The sequence below is a fragment of the Lepisma saccharinum genome, chromosome 1 (genome assembly GCF_977018435.1).
Source record: "Lepisma saccharinum chromosome 1, izLepSacc3.1, whole genome shotgun sequence".
NCBI lineage: Eukaryota > Metazoa > Arthropoda > Insecta > Zygentoma > Lepismatidae > Lepisma > Lepisma saccharinum.
This window is the reverse complement of record NC_139229.1, coordinates 181,589,169-181,603,709: the sequence shown is the minus strand read 5'-3', so window position 1 is coordinate 181,603,709 and position 14,541 is coordinate 181,589,169. Positions and strand designations below refer to the sequence as shown.

Genomic DNA, 14,541 nt, shown 5'->3' with positions numbered 1-14,541 from the left:
CGTCGATAGGTTTCTAATTTTTTAAAGCCTTATACGTTAATTAATACGTATCCTTGAAATTTAACAGTAAAAATAACAGTACGGCATAATCATAGAGAGTATTAGTTCAATTATGTCTAGATTTGTTGTAAAATTAATTTGGTTAAATTAGTTGACAATGGAATCTTTTAGTTTCCTCTGCCCAATATCATTAAATTAGTTGGTAAGTGCTGATTTTCAGTGGCATGTTCCAATTCGGACACCAAAAAATTCCAATTAATCAGAATATTTCGACTTAAATATATTTGCTAATGAAAATTGCTGAGCAAATTAACCGTGGTGTCCATCCGTCAACTTCCAAATTTGGAGTATGTACGGGTAACAGTCTCCTCTCAGCGGCTTTGATTTCTTACCAGCACCGGCGAGAAAGAATTTCCTCTTTATCGCTAGTGAACGAAAGGCCATCTTTCCAGGTGGTTGTCAGATCGGGCTGCAAGTCAGTTCTAGACATCAAAAATAAGTTCGATCTTCACCATTCTCACAATCTTGTCATAGCGTGAAGCGTCATGTGTCCACCACACAAGACACTAGTGTTACCACTTCTTGTAAGTAGGGGGCCTGAAGCTCTACCCCCCCCCCCAATATCACCATCTTACTAGAAAGGAACGCAATTGTTTCCCGCCATTTAAGTTGGTTTAGCATTGATTAAACACATTTCTCATATTCATATATTATCCTTATTTGGCGTCGCTTTTGAGCCACTTTTTGCTAATCGCAACGATTAGGATAAGTGAAATTGATGAAGGGACACTAACGAAGAACTCGCATGCCCGCACCAGGACTAGAACCTGGAAACTTCAGTGGTGAGATCGAATGTCGATCACGAGCCGGTGTAATCGGATAGTTACCCTGGTACATTTTTTCTCCTCGGTAAAAATCCCACAGGAGAGGTTAACTCCATGTTAATATACCAGGACGGAGTGAGCAGAATCGAAAACTTTCCTTCCCATAAAAAATAGCATCCAGGATTATTTGATAAATAATTGTTACATTTGCGAAATTACAAATATTACTCAATTATTACGTAGCTCCTCAGGTCTCAGGAGGTTAACAAAATTACCATTAACTTGTAAATTTCAATCAACCTGAAAAATTTGGAGGGGAAAGTGTCCCCTCCCCCCCTTGCACCTGCCAAGTTACGCCTATGCTGAAAGAAAGTAAGAAGTACACAGATAATAGAGAAATTCAAAGCCCAGCTCGTGGTCGTGAGCACAATGATTTCTCATTCAGGAAGACAATTCGTAATGGACAGGGAATCCCGATTTACGTCAGACTGATGTCACGCGATTGGTTAGAAGATTGTTGTGATGGGCGGAAATCTTTGAGTGAATAACGGGTCGGTGCCCTGCATGCTTCCAGTTCTTCCACAGTTTCATTCTCCGCTGGAAGGGAAGGTTGCCAATCGACTCGTATTGCGATTTCATAGATGTTCAGGTAAGTAAGTACCTTTGCAATCTCGTTGATTTGTTGCTCTGACGCACACGTGCTTTGTACTGTTGGAGTAACCGCGATGGTTTGAATGAATAATGATGAAGTTGATGGAAAGCTGGTTGTTTGTACTTGTACTTCCAAGTTACTTCCGATTCGAGTCCCGTCAATTTCATCTAATTATCGTTCATCCTCATCGTCGCGATTAGTCAAAAGGGAAAGAAAAGCGACGATAAAGAAAGAAATACAATCAAATGTAGAAAGAGGAGGGGCTGAATTTTCGGAAGAGTTGTAATTTAAGTAATTTCAAATTATTTATCACATAGTTGAACAAAGTTGTATTAGTGGTAGTCAGTCATCGAAGTAGATATTGGTGGGTGGATGTGTGAGCCTTGGGTTGGGACTACCTGGGGGGTGCTCCCATGTTTAAATATGGGGACAATGGGACAGTTAGAGGACGCTTTGCATATTTTTTCCTAGCTGGTGGATACCATCCCCCTCATATCCCTTCTCTTCGAGCACTGGGTATAGTTATAAAAAAGTTCATTAGGGGGAGGAAAAAAACTTGGGTCGGGTACCTATTCTACACCCTCGAATTTTCATTTTTTTTTTATGAAGATTATGTTGATTTAAAGTTGAGATTTTGTCCCTTGAAATTGTTGAGTCCAAATTTCCCACCGATTCCGGGCTCCGCCCCTGGGGTAATTAACTTACCGCCCCTACCGCTACCGCCCCGCCTTTATCTATAGAGTCCCTTTTAAAGGCATGTTAGAAATTGCCCGGAGTCACCTGCCCCCAACACTATTTCTCACTGTTTTCCTCATTGACACATGAAGATACCAAAAATTAAGGCTAAAATTAAACCTAAGAAGGTAACTTACCTCTTTTTACCAAGGCCAGGCACTGAATTGCGGGTCGAAGTTAAATTTGTAAGTCCAAAAATGAAGTAACTCCTACGTTGAATGTTCCCATTGCACAAGTCAATCATAAGAAGAAATAGAAAAAAATCAGACGTGCGCCTGTGACATGAATCCATGATCCGAAATCTTCAAACTTGCGCCTGTGACATGAATCCATCATCCGCCATCATAGAAGTTCTGAAAAATATTTTTGACGTTACGCAAGGAATTTTAATTTTATAAAAACCTAAGTTTCGTAGCACGTAGATCTAAAAAAATTAACTTCCGCACTATTTGCAAACACTGTTTGTTATGAGGAACTAAATATTTCCATGAGAATATTTGAAATGTGCCTGAAATCGAGGGTGTAGAAAGGGGTACCGGAGCCAAAAACTTGTAGCACCTTGTTCATATAGCGAGGAGAAATTTAAAGTTCAATTGGGAAAACTGCGAACAGTTTTCTAATCAACATTTACTGTTGCATATCATGCAAACTGTGTATATACACGTACGTACACATAATGGAAGTGCTTGCCAAATAGTTTTTATGTATTTTACACTCCATCGCTTCTGTGATCCCGTAGATGAAAGTCCTACTGTCTTGACTTTATCTTTTGTGTTTTATTTCTATAAGTGACTGTTTCGCAGACTGTTGATTGATTGATTTGGTTTATTTTCCTTCGCTTTTCTGCCACCTTTTGGCTAATCGCGAAGATGGGGATGAGTGGTGATATGATGAAATTGGTGAAGGGACACTCACAAAGAACAGCCATGGCCCATACTCAGGTTGAGATTCGAACCCGCGACCTCTGCAGCGTCGTAGTGCGTTGTGATAACCACTCCGCCATGATGGCCAGCTCGCAGACTATTACATTTTTCCTTTCTCGTACCTCAGATAAAATTAAGAAGATAAGAGTGATAGGGCATAATTTTCTTCTGAAGAAGAAAGCACACTGACTTTCTTTAGTTGACATGTTGTAGAACGTATAGAAGGGAAAGAAAGGGGGGGGCGAGGGGATGCCACCCTCTAACCTCTTCAATTCGAACACTGCGATTTCCATTTGACACGAGTTGCCTTTTGTATTCAAAATCGTTAGGAGCATGACGCAGGCTCTTTTCTCTATAGACACAAACATAGGACAGCGAAACATGCTGGTCGACTGCGAAACAGTTCCCACCACTCTTCATCACAGGGAGATCCGGGGCTATGGGAATCTCGAACTCTCTCTTCTAACCCTGGTGTATCGATGTCCCATTTTATCAACGAATCAGGGTTTTGTTGTAATAGTACTTTTGCCTTACGTCCGACGGTGTCACAGGTTGTAGATTTTGACGCTAACACAAACCGCGACCCGTGGAACTACAGAAGTAATTGAATTGTTTGATTGCATTGTTAAGTCAGCTTTATGCACGTATATGCTAATCGGGACTGGACGTACAGTTTGAAGTGAGATCCGAACCACTGTGCAATGTCTTTCCACCGGGTAGGTATCGAACCAGCCCAGTGCGTTCATTCTACAATGAATGAGAGATACTTCTCGATTCAATCGTTGAAATTATTTTATTTCTTTATAGTATGTGACAGAGATGATTACGTTCAAACCATTATACAGTATATTAGGCTGCGCCAGGGGTCTTGGGTTCGAATCCCGGCCTGGGCATGGATGTTTGTAAGTGTCCATTCATCATTTTCATCATATCATCACTCATCCCCATCTTCGGAAATTAACCAAATGTGGCACAAAAGCGAAGTAAAATAAACCAAATCAATCATTCAATCAAGTATGTTAGGCTGAAACGCTGGACACATTACTGATTGCGTTGACCAAGTGTTCTTATTTTTGCGACTAGTTCTTTCTGCAAGAAATCGAAGAAACTAATGCCGATACAAATGTTTAGGCCTATTCGTGTTTTCTGCAATCCTATGAAAAACACATGATTTTATTGATTCTTTATGACTTCTTAACGTGTTGGTTAAATCGAGATTTGTCACGTGTTTTTTAATGTAATGTACAGTGTCTCTCAAACGTTTTAGGACAACGACATTTTAAACTAGGCAACCCAATTTACACAAGGCGTTGGTGGGTTGGGTGTAGAGTTAGGCTCAATTTCAGGGTTGCCACATGCACAATAAATATTTATAAAATACGCGAAAGAAATAAAAACAAGTATTAGTGTATAAAAAGTATTAAAAATATCAATATTATATCGCAAGTGACAAAATTCTTTCTGAAAGAAAAATAATTGGTTTTCTAGCATTTCATCGCTGATGAGTCTACAGAAAGGAGAAGAGGTAAGAGAAAACGAGAGGTGACAAAGGACAGGAGAAAGAGAAAACGAGAGGAGAAGAGGAAAAGTAGAGGAGATAAGAAAGAGAGGATAGACGAGGAGAGGAGATGTAGTGAGGAGAATGGAAAAATATTCTAGGAGAGATGAGGAAAATGGAGCAAAGAAGATAAGAGAGAAGGAAAACGAGATGAGAGAAGAGTGGAGAGTAGAGTAAAGGAGATAAAAAGAGAAGAACGAAAAGAAGAGGAGAAAAGTGCGTGGAGTCGGAAATCTAAGACAGGAAAGGAGATACGAGGAGTGGAGATGAGTGGGATGGAGATAAGATGCGAGAAAAGTAGGGAAGGCGATATGAGATAAAAGCAGAGCAGAAGGAGGGGAGAGAAGAAGGAGAAGAGAAGAACAGAAGGGACTGAAGAGAAGAGGTAGTTGCAGAAAATATCGTCTCAGCGTCAAGAATTGATGCATTGGTCAAATTATCGACATGAAACATTCAATAACATTTTGAAATGTATTGGAGAATGTATTAAATCGGTGCGAAATGCCTTTTGGCTTAGTTCAGAGCAAGGTAAAATCTTCCATGTAAGATTTTTGATTTTACCTGCGATTATACCACTAAAAACGTGAATGTAATTTTAATATTTATAAGAATTATCAATTTTTTGTCCAATTCTCGGTTCGTTGAAATGGAGATTTTGTAATTTAATATTTCCCCTCCCCCCAATTCCAAACTGAATCATTCCGTTTCACACGGGATGAACAATGAACACAATGGGATAGGTCTAAATCTTACGAAAATTTTCTGCCACCGGAAGGGTTTGAACCTACGACCATCACATTGACAGTCCTGAACGTTAAACACTACACTTCAAGCTTTCGCTCCTGAAAGTAAGTAGAAGGAGCTGACCAATGTGAAATGTAGATGCAACTCTCCTCCTACATGTAATGTGCAAACAATACTTCTTTGTAACAAAGAAAACGAAGATAGTACGACTCGGAGAAAACATTTAATGGAGAATTGCACATGATGAGAACTTTTCATTCGATATTTGCGGAGGTATCCTTGCATTGAACTCGAGAGGGAAAAGGGGTAAAATTAGTATGTCCTAATTGCCACAAATGTAAATAGTTATTTCACTAATATTTGTCAATGTCTTTGAAGCAGTACACAATTATCGTTAAAGTATTATAATTCACGATCTTATACATGAAAATATCCCTTTGAACGTGTGTCAATTCATTTATTTGTTTATTTTTTTTATAAATTCCATTTGCAGAACAATGTAGCTACTATACACTGCTATTACAATTAATGTTACCATGCTCTTGTTTGTAATAAAAGGAGAATTAAAAAAAGAACACCTCCTAAGGAGGATCGAACCTGGGACCACAATCAATGCTTTCAAGAACTCTAACCACTACACCACGCCCTTACTTTCGATTGAAACAACAATTTTTAAGTATTCTGTCTCTCCAATATTGTAAATGAAGTTGGGTATACATGTGGTTGAACTTTTACTTTAATTTTGGATTGCTCTTGTAGTATAGCAGATATCTTCGAGAAATAATTTTCGAAGTGATGAAGAAAAACGAGAATATGGTAGTTGTGAAAATGCGAGTTATTTCTTCTAAATTATTATTGTGATTAGACATTATTAAGGAAAAATATCTAGAGGCTTGAACATTGCAGGACGATGTTCTTTTCCTGTGATACTGCAACAGACGAAATGCTTGTTTACTGACGCAAGTCTGGTGTTCAGAACAGTCTTATGAAATGTATTTGCTGTTGCGTAAGGTAACACGAAATAATTACACCGTTTGCGAACTACCAAATCTGCGCAACGTTAGACGTAAACAGGCGGAAAATTTTATTCTTCACACTTGACAGTATTAGTCAAGAGAGACTTCTGGGACACTGTGTTAAGGTGCTGGAGTAAATGCTTCTTATTTTTCTTCCTCAAAGGACAACAATTTTTGTAGTAGAGCAACAGTAGTTCCGCTCTTTCTTATTTCTTTTAAATTCTTCCACATTCATTTCATTGGGTTAAATATAAATAAAGGTATTGCTTGCATTTCTGTCATTGACGTAGACCAGGCCAGTACGCAGGATTTCTTTGAGGGAGTGGCCAGACCCTAGTGTGTGTGTGTGTGTGTGTGTGTGTGTGTGTGTGTGTGTGTGTGTGTGTGTGTGTGTGTGTGTGTGTGTGTGTGTGTGTGTGTGTGTGTGTGTGTGTGTGTGTGTGTGTGTGTGTGTGTGTGTGTGTGTGTGTGTGTGTGTGTGTGTGTGTGTGTGTGTGTGTGTGTGTGTGTGTGTGTGTGTGAGAGAGAGAGAGAGAGAGAGAGAGAGAGAGAGAGAGAGAGAGAGAGAGACAGATATTACAAAATAGTTCAAATAGTGCGAGCGCGAATCCAAAGTCATGATAATTCTATGTTTAGAAAATAATATATTTATAAATTAAATGTTGCGTACTAGGAATTATTATTACAATAAAGAGCAAGTCTAATTGTGAGTTAAGAAAACAACAATAACAAAGAGACATTCTCGCATCACGATTGCAGTTCAAAAAAGTTGGGTCAGGGATTGAAAGTAGCACACTGTCCTGACTAAATCGGTGAATCGGACGTTTGCTAGCCTTGCATTATAAAACTAAAACCATCCAATATGCAGCCTGAAGACTTTTGCTCAAGAAACAGATTCATTTATGTAAGAACAAAATTGAAATGTTTACACATTTCTCAAATCGACGATGTTATTTTCGTAGTTATTGATAGGTTCACATTTAAATATTTCAGGGTTCGAGGGGGGCATGGCCCCCATGCCCCCCCGGATACTGGCCTGACGTTAGTGACGTAGACAGTGGGAGAGAAATTTTGGAGAATCTTTGTATTAAATTTATTACTTACATCCACCTTATGCTCAGATAGGTTTATTGACAATCGTGAACTTTTCGTTTAATAGATATTGGTTTTAAACGACGGGAGAACATTGGTTTAATTTTCTTTCTTGCTCTTTTGTGAGAATATATACTTCTACAATAGCAATCGCGTTCGGAAACGGTGAAATAAAATGACTTGGTTTTCAAAGGCAGACAACCTTGGTAGCGTAGCTTGCTCGCGTTCAAAGTGACTCACTCACGCTATTCAAGGCCGCTTCTTATCGCAAAACATTGTCCGTCAATCACCCAGCAAGTTACGAGTGACCAGAGTCGAATTTTAAAGAGAATCTGAAGAATGATAGATTTCATCAGAAGCGGCTAGGTGGCCACTAACTCAACATGCAATAGTTTAAGTGATAATTTCCGACAACCAAGAAACCTTATTGAATAAGTATTGGGATAGTAATACGCGTACCCGTTCCTTTTTAACAATGTAAGCTCGAAGACAATCTGTATTCCATTTGTTTGTATTGGCAACTTGGTCAACCTGAGGTTATTATAAGGAACTATTTCCTAGATGTTCATGTAACCGTTATAAAATTACAAATAAAATATATTCACAAGCTTAGATATACTAACAACGAAGAAATAAATTCAGAGTTAATTTTCAAATGCATGTGTATAGAGTAATTCTAGAAGTACAAAGCTATATCAGAGTATTGAACTTCTTTTTGCAGGATAACGTTTACAATATCGACGCGACAGAATAATTAAGAACTGTTTCTCCAAGGGAAGCAAAGGGCGTAGTGTATTGGTTAGAGTTCTTGAAAGCATTGATTGTGGTCCCAGGTTTGATCCTCCTTAGGAGGTGTTCCTTTTTTAATTCTCCTTTTATTACAAACAAGAGCATGGTAACATTAATTGTAATAGCAGTGTATAGTAGCTACATTGTTCTGCAAATGGAATTTATAAAAAAATAAACAAATAAATGAATTGACACACGTTCAAAGGGATATTTTCATGTATAAGATCGTGAATTATAATACTTTGACGATAATTGTGTACTGCTTCAAAGACATTGACAAATATTAGTGAAATAACTATTTACATTTGTGGCAATTAGGACATAATAATTTTACCCCTTTTCCCACTCGAGTTCAATGCAAGGATACCTCCGCAAATATCGAATGAAAAGTTCTCATCATGTGCAATTCTCCATTAAATGTTTTCTCCGAGTCGTACTACCTTCGTTTTCTTTGTTACAAAGAAGTATTGTTTGTACATTACATGTAGGAGGAGAGTTGCATCTACATTTCACATTGGTCAGCTCCTTCTACTTACTTTCAGGAGCGAAAGCTTGTAGTGTAGTGTTTAACGTTCAGGACTGTCAATGTGATGGTCGTAGGTTCAAACCCTTCCGGTGGCAGAAAATTTCCTATCCCATTGTGTTCATTGTTCACCCCGTGTGAAACGGAATGATTCAGTTTGGAATTAACGATGGGGGGAGGGGAAGTATTAAATTACAAAATCTCCATTTCAACGAACCGAGAATTGGACAAAAATTGGATAATTCTTATAAATATTAAAATTACATTCACGTTTTTAGTGGTATAATCGCAGGTAAAATCAAAAATCTTACATGGAAGATTTTACCTTGCTCTGAACTAAGCCAAAAGGCATTTCGCATCGATTTAATACATTCTCCAATACATTTCAAAATGTTATTGAATGTTTCATGTCGATAATTTGACCAATGCATCAATTCTTGACGCTGAGACGATATTTTCTGCAACTACCTCTTCTCTTCAGTCCCTTCTGTTCTTCTCTTCTCCTTCTTCTCTCCCCTCCTTCTGCTCTGCTTTTATCTCATATCGCCTTCCCTACTTTTCTCGCATCTTATCTCCATCCCACTCATCTCCACTCCTCGTATCTCCTTTCCTGTCTTAGATTTCCGACTCCACGCACTTTTCTCCTCTTCTTTTCGTTCTTCTCTTTTTATCTCCTTTACTCTACTCTCCACTCTTCTCTCATCTCGTTTTCCTTCTCTCTTCTCTTCTTTGCTCCATTTTCCTCATCTCTCCTAGAATATTTTTCCATTCTCCTCACTACATCTCCTCTCCTCGTCTATCTTCTCTTTCTTATCTCCTCTACTTTTCCTCTTCTCCTCTCGTTTTCTCTTTCTCCTGTCCTTTGTCACCTCTCGTTTTCTCTTACCTCTTCTCCTTTCTGTAGACTCATCAGCGATGAAATGCTAGAAAACCAATTATTTTTCTTTCAGAAAGAATTTTGTCACTTGCGATATAATATTGATATTTTTAATACTTTTTATACACTAATACTTGTTTTTATTTCTTTCGCGTATTTTATAAATATTTATTGTGCATGTGGCAACCCTGAAATTGAGCCTAACTCTACACCCAACCCACCAACGCCTTGTGTAAATTGGGTTGCCTAGTTTAAAATGTCGTTGTCCTAAAACGTTTGAGAGACACTGTACATATATATGTGTAGATTAAGGGGGGCAGGGGCTATCGCCCTCTTCGAGACGTTCAAATAGAGCGACCACAACGAAAAGAACCTTCGGCGAAAATCCTTCGCGCACCTTCCCCTTTATCCGTTCAACTCGGGCCATAAGAAAGTCTGCTCCACTCTGGCCCTCCCCTCCACACAGGAGGACGATGCAAAGGAGTCGCGGGTCTGCGCAAGCTCTTTTGCCTGTGGTTTCATATAACATTAAGGTGTTATTTACTACGAATAATTAGCGATCAATCTCTTTAGGGGTGCAAACGACCAACCTCCAGGCCCTCTTAGACAGTGAACCTTCAATGAACCTTTTTTTACAAGTCTTTGAGCATGACTCATTTGTGCTCGGCTTATGGATAGACTACGAGGGGAGCCTGATAAGTAGAGCCCGGAAGTTCAGGCATTTATTTTCGTTAAAATAGGCAGGCAAAATGGCATTTATAATGTGGAAAATAGGCACTGAAAATGGGAAAAAAGGCAAAATAAACTGAAAAAGGCACATTTGAAAGTCGCTTACTTTTATCTATAATTTCTGGCAAAATGTTAATGAAGCATACATAAAACAAGCAAATGTAGTTGGACTCATTTCGATAACAGCATTTTCACCTTTTAGAATATCACAAATTGTTTTCAATTGTTTCAAGTCATCATTTGCACTCGCTACCCATTTGCAGTTTTCCACAACAGCTGACCCCTTTTCTCCTGACACTTCCATCATCTGCTGCATAGATTCCTCGAAGATTTTCATGGATGCTACAAGAGTCTCACCTCTTTTTTCTAGCTTTGTAATTGTCTCTGGCAATGCACCGTAATGTGCAAAAATAAACGACAGTTCATTCTTCAGATCTGAATAGCACAGGAGTTTTTTCACTTCACGAATTGAAGCCGCTTCATTTTCTGGAAGAGCATCGATCACCTCACTGATTTTTTCAAGGTGGTTAGCATAATATATAGCTGCTGATATCCAGGTTCCCCATCTCGTCAAGACTGGCTGCGGAGGTCAACTAAGCTCAGGTGCAACTTCCTGAAATTTTCGGGTTCGAGAGGGAGATTTCAGAAATATCTTCTTTGTGTTCGAAATCAACCTGTCCACTTCTGGGTGCAACACACTAACTTTTTCGGCGATTCTGTGCATTGCGTGGGCTACACATGCAGTGGCGCAGGAACGTTTCTGATTTGGGGGGGTACAAAGTCCACCTCTTCGTCTGTCCGTGTATGTCTGGTTCTTCATATGTACACACACACACACACACACACACACACACACACACACACACACACACACACACACACACACACACACACACACACACACACACACATATACATACATACATACATACATACATACATACATACATACATACATACATACATATATAATGATGTCCACAGATTTCTTTCTGGTACATATAACCTAAAACATATGGGGGTGTACATATAGTAGCTTAGAAGAATTATTTATCTGCTTTCAGATTGAAAGTTTAAATGACAATGATGAACCTAAATGTTGCAAATCTCTCAAACCTCATGCATACGTAGTAACATTTATGAATATGTAAGCGAGAATAAAACAACTATTTAAAAGTAAAATGTCATGCTTTGGGTACTGTGATGACTATATTATTGATTAAAAGTTGAATTTGCTACAGAATTTCAATGATATAATCGTTAAAATAATGCAACAATAATAAGTCTCAAATAAGCTATACTTTTTCAGTAGTATTACTGCATAAAACATGGGAAAATGTACTTCAAGATAACCTGGCAATACTGTACATCCACTGCATACACATAAATGGAATGCAAATGTTATGTTGTAATTACACTTCATGAACCTAAACATATTTCAATATTTCAAATCATTTCAATATTTAAGAAAGCAACATGAAAACTGAAGTGTTATTTCCCTGCCTTTACACTTTTCCAAATACACTTTTTCTGTACTCATTGTTAACAAATTCCTTCATCAATACTGCCAGGTCCAAGTTGTCTAAATGGTGTTGATAAGCATGAAGCACACAAAGGTGATTCAATCGTTCTTGGGACATTGTGCTCCTTAGGTAAGTCTTAATCCTCTTCAATGTGGAGAAGCTTCTCTCAGCAGTTGCTGATGTTGCTGGAATTACAAGAAGTTCCTTCAATAATGCCTCAATCAAGGGAAAAAGGTTTCTAGTTTCCTTGTGTAAACTTCTGAATTTTGCTACAACTTGATGGATTCCTCTTATCTTCGAAAGTCTTGAAAACATCTCCATCTCCAATTTCAGTTTTGTTGCTGGAATTCCCCTCTTTTCAGCTTCAGTTATCATAGACTGCTTCCAATTTTCAGGTGACAAAAGTACTAGATTTTCCAGTTCGCAGTAGGTTTTGAAATCAGGCTGATCAAATCTATACGATATTTCTCCACAAATATTATCTAGTGCTTCAAAAAATACTGTTTTGTACATATCTTCAACAGAGGACCACCTATGAGGTTCAGCTGGTTTCTCAGAATGCTCTAAACGTTTGGGTGGACACCGTACTCTAGGTAGCAGCGGTGGAAGTAAATCATAGTCCTCTATTAATTGGTGGACATTATTCCAAATTTTCTGAAATGTTTCATCATTTCGCTTTCCTTTCAGATGATTCAATACTACTTCAACAGCTTCTCTGCTACCGATGACTGTTTGGGAAGACTTCTGAAGAGAGATACTTAGTTTTTCAGTAGGCGCAAAAATTAACTGACAAAGTAAGATTCCAAAGACTGTAGATCCTTTCATTAGGTTGTCAAGAAGACCACGGGCCTTGCTTGAAGAATCACTAGGAGCACTAGAAATGTTCTCGAAGAACGCTAATAATGCAGAATAATTTTCAACTATCGCATGTAAAGCTGACGTACGAACTGACCATCTTGTTGGGCACAGAGGGCGAGGTGAGGTAAACTCCGACACTCCTTCAGCAGCTTTGATGTCTTTGAACTGTGATATTCTTTTTGGGGAATCCTTTAGAAATACACCAATATCATTTATCAAGTTCATTGTGTCTCTCAAAAGAGGGATGGTTCTTGTGGTATCTTGAAGAGCCAAGTTTAAATTGTGGTTATTACAGTGTACAAATAATGCTAAAGGCTGTTTCTGTTTGATTAATGCTTGAACGCCTTTTCTTACACCAGACATGTTAGCGCCCCCATCATAACATTGCCCTCTAAGATGTTCTAAGGGCAAGTTAAATCGCTGCAAACCATCGATAATAATGTCATGCAGAGCACTTCCTGTTGTGTTAGATGTTTCGTATAGACCCAAAAAACATTCACGTACCTCTAAGTCATTTACTGTTCGCACACTGATTGAAACTTGCTCTTTACAGCTAATGTCACAAGTCTCATCGACAATTAGGCTAAATAACTTGTTCTCTCTTACTTCAGAAATTATTTCTCGTAAAACACAGTGAGCCATAATTTGTAGTATTTCATTTTGAATAACATCAGAACTGAAGTCCTTTTTTCTTTTCAAAAACTGTTCAAGTTGTGGTGTTTCATCTTTTCTGAGTTGATTGAGCTGGTATACATTTCCACTTTCCTTGTAATGTCCTCGCAAAGGAATTCCCTGCCTAGCCAAGAAACGCAAAGAATTAATCATTGCACGCAAAGCCACTCTTGCACATTTCTGCTGTTCGTTCTTTGCAGAAGAAAGCACACTGCAAATTGGAACGGATTCAAGACCACCGAGTATCGTTACAGCGTCCTTATGAAGTGGACTGCATTCATGTGAAGTCAGTTTCTCATTTGCTTTATTCCATTTACGGAATCCACGACCATTCACGAGATCGGACACTTTCACTACTTCATCATACTTTTGTCGAAAGAGTCCTTTCTTCAGTGCCTTGCAACAATAATAACAAGAAAATCCTTCTATGGATGAATTGTAATGAAGCCAAGGATACTCACGATAGAGCTTCGTTTGAAAGTAGAACTTACGCCCATTAATTATCTGTGGTGAAATATTGAAGGGGTGATATGGTCTGTTTTCAAACATATTGGAACTTCCACTTCCAGAACAAGATGTTTCTTCAGAAGAATCTTTAAGAGATTTTTTTGAAGAGCTTACAACATCACTCATTTCAGCACGCACATCTGGAACGGAAAATTCAGGAAATAATAAGTACTTATCCCTGTGTTTAAATAAGTGCAATTAAAAATCCTTTAAATATAGTTAATGCAAATACTATAAGAACTTATTCGCCATATCATAAGTATATGTCAGTATTCTCAGGATTCCCTTAAAATCAATTTTAAAGTATTAATTTTCAAAGTTGAAATATTCTTATGTGATTCTTCGTTGATTTAAACCTTCAAAATACTAACTTTGTACAAGACAAATTAATAAAATTATACAATTTCGTGGTTTGGAAGCACAAGAGCTAGCCCTGATGTATCTTACTGCTGTTTTTCCACCTGTGTAACAAACATATGGGATTTATCCAACTTAAACGCAATTACAGCTTTAAAAGAA

General features: G+C 38.2%; 2 protein-coding genes across 2 annotated transcripts in view; one reads left to right on the top strand and one right to left on the bottom strand.

Moving 5' to 3' along the window:
- The first annotated feature begins 1,414 nt into the window (after positions 1-1,414).
- The window catches only part of LOC145990462 (inactive CLIP domain-containing serine protease A3-like), a 79,787-nt gene continuing 66,660 nt past the window's right edge, over positions 1,415-14,541 (top strand). The window contains exon 1 of the mRNA XM_083126156.1: positions 1,415-1,473. The gene's annotated coding sequence lies outside the window, so the exon portion shown is untranslated. The remainder of the gene's footprint in view (positions 1,474-14,541) is intronic.
- On the bottom strand, positions 11,968-13,068 carry LOC145987564 (zinc finger MYM-type protein 1-like). The gene has a single exon (XM_083121915.1). The coding sequence runs from the start codon at positions 13,066-13,068 to the stop codon at positions 11,968-11,970; it is 1,101 nt and encodes a 366-aa protein (XP_082978041.1).

Bases quoted from the DNA above. Each gene is read 5' to 3' on its own strand.
- LOC145987564 (XM_083121915.1), bottom strand. From the start codon at position 13,068: ATGAACTTGATAAATGATATTGGTGTATTTCTAAAGGATTCCCCAAAA.